The sequence below is a fragment of a genome (assembly GCF_019968985.1).
Source record: "MAG: Porospora cf. gigantea B chromosome Unknown PgB_NODE_2706_length_3226_cov_160.457, whole genome shotgun sequence".
Lineage (NCBI taxonomy): Eukaryota > Apicomplexa > Conoidasida > Eugregarinorida > Porosporidae > Porospora > Porospora cf. gigantea B.
Genome location: NW_027178869.1, coordinates 1 through 3,226, shown reverse-complemented (window position 1 = coordinate 3,226; position 3,226 = coordinate 1). Strand labels below are relative to the sequence as shown.

At 54.5% G+C, this 3,226-nt stretch overlaps 3 protein-coding genes across 4 annotated transcripts; all 3 read left to right on the top strand.

Moving 5' to 3' along the window:
• Positions 1–418: 418 nt before the first annotated feature.
• On the top strand, positions 419–1,573 carry KVP17_004219 (uncharacterized protein; the record flags this gene model as incomplete). Its single annotated transcript, XM_068522217.1, has 1 exon — positions 419–1,573. The coding sequence occupies one exon, from the start codon at positions 419–421 to the stop codon at positions 1,571–1,573; it is 1,155 nt and encodes a 384-aa protein (XP_068376074.1).
• Positions 1,574–1,686: 113 nt separating this feature from the next.
• On the top strand, positions 1,687–2,196 carry KVP17_004221 (uncharacterized protein; the record flags this gene model as incomplete). Its single annotated transcript, XM_068522220.1, has 1 exon — positions 1,687–2,196. One exon carries the CDS (start codon positions 1,687–1,689, stop codon positions 2,194–2,196), a length of 510 nt encoding a protein of 169 aa, XP_068376077.1.
• Positions 2,197–2,659: 463 nt separating this feature from the next.
• On the top strand, positions 2,660–3,029 carry KVP17_004220 (uncharacterized protein; the record flags this gene model as incomplete). 2 transcript variants are annotated; one of them, XM_068522219.1, is made up of 2 exons in its annotated part: positions 2,660–2,714; positions 2,755–3,029. In XM_068522219.1, 2 exons carry the CDS (start codon positions 2,660–2,662, stop codon positions 3,027–3,029), a joined length of 330 nt encoding a protein of 109 aa, XP_068376076.1. The 2 variants fall into 2 exon arrangements, with proteins under 2 accessions (XP_068376076.1, XP_068376075.1); XM_068522218.1 differs by lacking the exon at positions 2,660–2,714 and having other exon boundaries at positions 2,844–3,029.
• Between the last annotated feature and the right edge of the window lie 197 nt (positions 3,030–3,226).

Below are 3,226 nucleotides of genomic sequence, written 5' to 3'. Positions count from 1 at the left end.
CCCTGTCGAACCTCAGACGTGGCAGCAGTGGCAACCACCTCAGCCTGCATCTGATTCCGTCAGGAACCAACCTGACTGGTCAGCACCTCAAGGACCTCCACTGGTTTCTGACGCAACAGGCAGTCATCTGTCCCAACCTGAGCCCGTGGCTCCATTGACTCCCCCTGTCGAACCTCAGACGTGGCAGCAGTGGCAACCACCTCAGCCTGCATCTGATTCCGTCAGGAACCAGCCTGACTGGTCTGCACCTCAAAGACGGCCACTGGTTTCTGAGTTGTCGGACAACCCTCCCTTGCAACCTGAGCTCGTGGCTCCATTGACCCCTACGTCTGGGCTCTTCCCCTTGGGGGGTAACTGTACCGCCACTGACCTGGCGTTGCAAAATTTTTGGAAGTCCCAGCTCCAGGCTGACTCCTGTATGGGCGAGGAGGACCCTTTCACCCCACTGCTTGTGAGGCTCCTCATCTCTCTGCTGGCGAACCCAGGGAGTGTAAGCCGTACATTGGCCAGCCTCTTCCCAGCCCACCAGGCCGAGGACCCCATGGAGGACTTCTTCCTGCGACCCAAGCCCGAGACGCTATGGAGAGCTGCAGGGCAGGCCCGTTGGGCTGAGGTATGGGCCCTGAGTACGCTTCTTGGACCTGACGTCGTGGCAGAGGTGGCCTCTAGATCTGTGGCGCACTGGGGGGAAGCTGCAGTTGCCGTTTCGACTGCAATAAAGTGTGAGGTCGCACTGCAGGCAGCAGTACTCATCCAACACGGACAGACGGAGTCGTTACAGGATCTGATTGCGGGACCTGTAGCTGAGCGCAAGGCAGAGCTTGAGACTCTCTCGATAATGGTACGACTCCACGGGTTGGAATGCTCAGGTGTTCCCGAAGCTCTGAGTCTTCTGGGGGACTCCCTGCAGGCTCGAGGAGCTGTTGAGGCTGCTGGAGTGTGTAGACTTCTATCTGGACGTCATGAGGAGGACTTGGGTGTGGATTGGTTGCCGGGATCTGATATGAGAGGCAGTAGTTGGTTGCTGGGGCTACATCTAGCTGACACATTTGAGTATCTACGTCGTCGGCAGCAGCCGGACTTCTTTTTCGACTCGCTCTTCCCATTGAAGGTTAAGTTCGTCATGGGACTCCACCTTCAAGGGTCGTCTCACCCCAACATGGTGGAAATCTTAGCATGTTTCTTAAGCTCTCGGAGTTCGAACCATTTCAGTGAGGAGTGCAGGGAAGCAGTAACTCGGTTGTTAGCTGATTACCCTGAGGTGAAATCGACCAACTTGACGTTGAAGGCAGCTGCCGGCGTGAAGGGTCTTTTGTCCAACATCAAAGGCAACATCAGCGGTCTGGCGTCATTTTTGAGTTCCACGCCAAGTCCCGTCTTGGAACCCCCTAAGAAGTTCTACTTCGACAAGGTTGCTGGGCAATGGATAATTGAGGAAACCGCGTCTGAACCTTCCCAACCAAGCAGAGCCAATCCCTTATTGCCGCCCCCTCCACCTGCAACTTTAGTGGACCAGCCACCTTTGGTTGGACCGCACTCAAGGTACGTAGACATGTTCAGTGTACGGAGGTAACTTGACAAGAAACTACGTCGTTGAACAGGCGGGGAACAAGGAGTGAATAACCAAGAACAGAAGCCACAAACACTAAATCATCTAGTCTTTCGGTCAGAAACTCGCGAATTGATATGAGACATCCTCGCAGCGGTGGCAAAGCCACCAGCGATACGAGTCGATGGCGGTGTGTCGACTGCGCCACTTCCAATTACGCCACTCGTCAACGCTGTTCTCGATGCGGCACGCTGAAGAAGGCTCCGAAGACAAAAGAAGACTGGTGGTGTGGGAAATGTCAGAACCTTAACTGGGGATGGCGAGAGAGGTGCAACGAGTGTGGGTTCGTGCAGGCCAGCGCGGAGCAGACAAGAACTGGAACGGGTGGAGGACATTTCGAGATCCAAGATCCCAAAGACAAGATTACGCATGACTCCGACAACGAAGCCTTTGACGATTTTGGGAGGAAGAAACAGAGGAAGGAGGAGACGCTCAGCCATATTCCGGCCTGGATGAATGAGTCCGACCTGAGCTCCGAGTCCGAGGAGGTGGTGCAGAGACCAGAGACAACAACAGACGACACCCCCTCGATTTTCAACATGGGATTACGATTTCCTCCAGCACCCGCTGACGCGCAATACAGTTAGCAGTGGTCTGAGCATGAAAGCTCCAATAAAAGATCAATTGCAGTAGGAATGGCCTCCAACCCACTCAATTGCGAAATCCTCCGTTGCTCCCGTTGTGATACGCACGTGGTCGTCATGGACCTTAGTGTGGCCGAGTTGCCGAGACGTAGGACTGACGCGGCCTTGATTCTGATTCCGTCCGAGGGGACCTTCCGGTTCAATTTGAAGCTGGCGCCGTCGGTTGTGTTTGTGAAGCGGTCTGACAAATTAGCCGAGCAACAACAACATTTACTCTGTACCACATGTTCACAAGTCATCGCTTACCAACGCGAGCCCCTCCAAAATAAAAGTACGCCGCCACAACATCCATCATGCAGCCTCTGCTCTGGAGTCACTCCGGACCTACGTCGTCAATGAGCACGTCATTGCTGCCGGGGACAAAACGGCTGCGGAAAAGGACGATTTATAGGCGGTACAGTGCACTATGTTATCTGCTTTGTCGAATTCAGAGAAGCAGGAGATAGTCTTCTCCTTATCAGGTGAGGAACGTCGTTGCTACACGGGTCTAACTTGTCGCAGCTCTCATCTTATCCGCCGAAGGCAAAGAGGTCTCTGCCGCCAATTTGACTTCGCTCGTTAAGGCTAGTGGCGTGGAAGCTGAGTCTTACATGCCTGCCCTCTTCGCCCGAGCGTGCCAAGGTGTGGATATCAAGACGATCGTCGACTCCTTCTCAGTTCTCTCTGCTGGTCCCGCTACGGGTGCGCCAGCCGCCACTGCCGCTGCCGAGCCCGAGCCTGAGCCTGAAAGTGAGGAAGAGTCTGATGATGATTTGGGCTTCTCCTTGTTCGACTAGTGGAAACTTGTGCAGAAAGGTGATTTAATCGTCTAGCATTGGGTGTGGGTGTTAGGAGTCAGAAGGACTTACAGCTACGTTTGGGTGCTTCCGGTCTCGGCGCTCAGCAGCGCATGAACTGGTTCTCGCCGATCTGGAACCCGGATCGCGGTCCATCTCTCGAAGTTGGCCGCCGTTTAAGAATATCGCCTTGATCT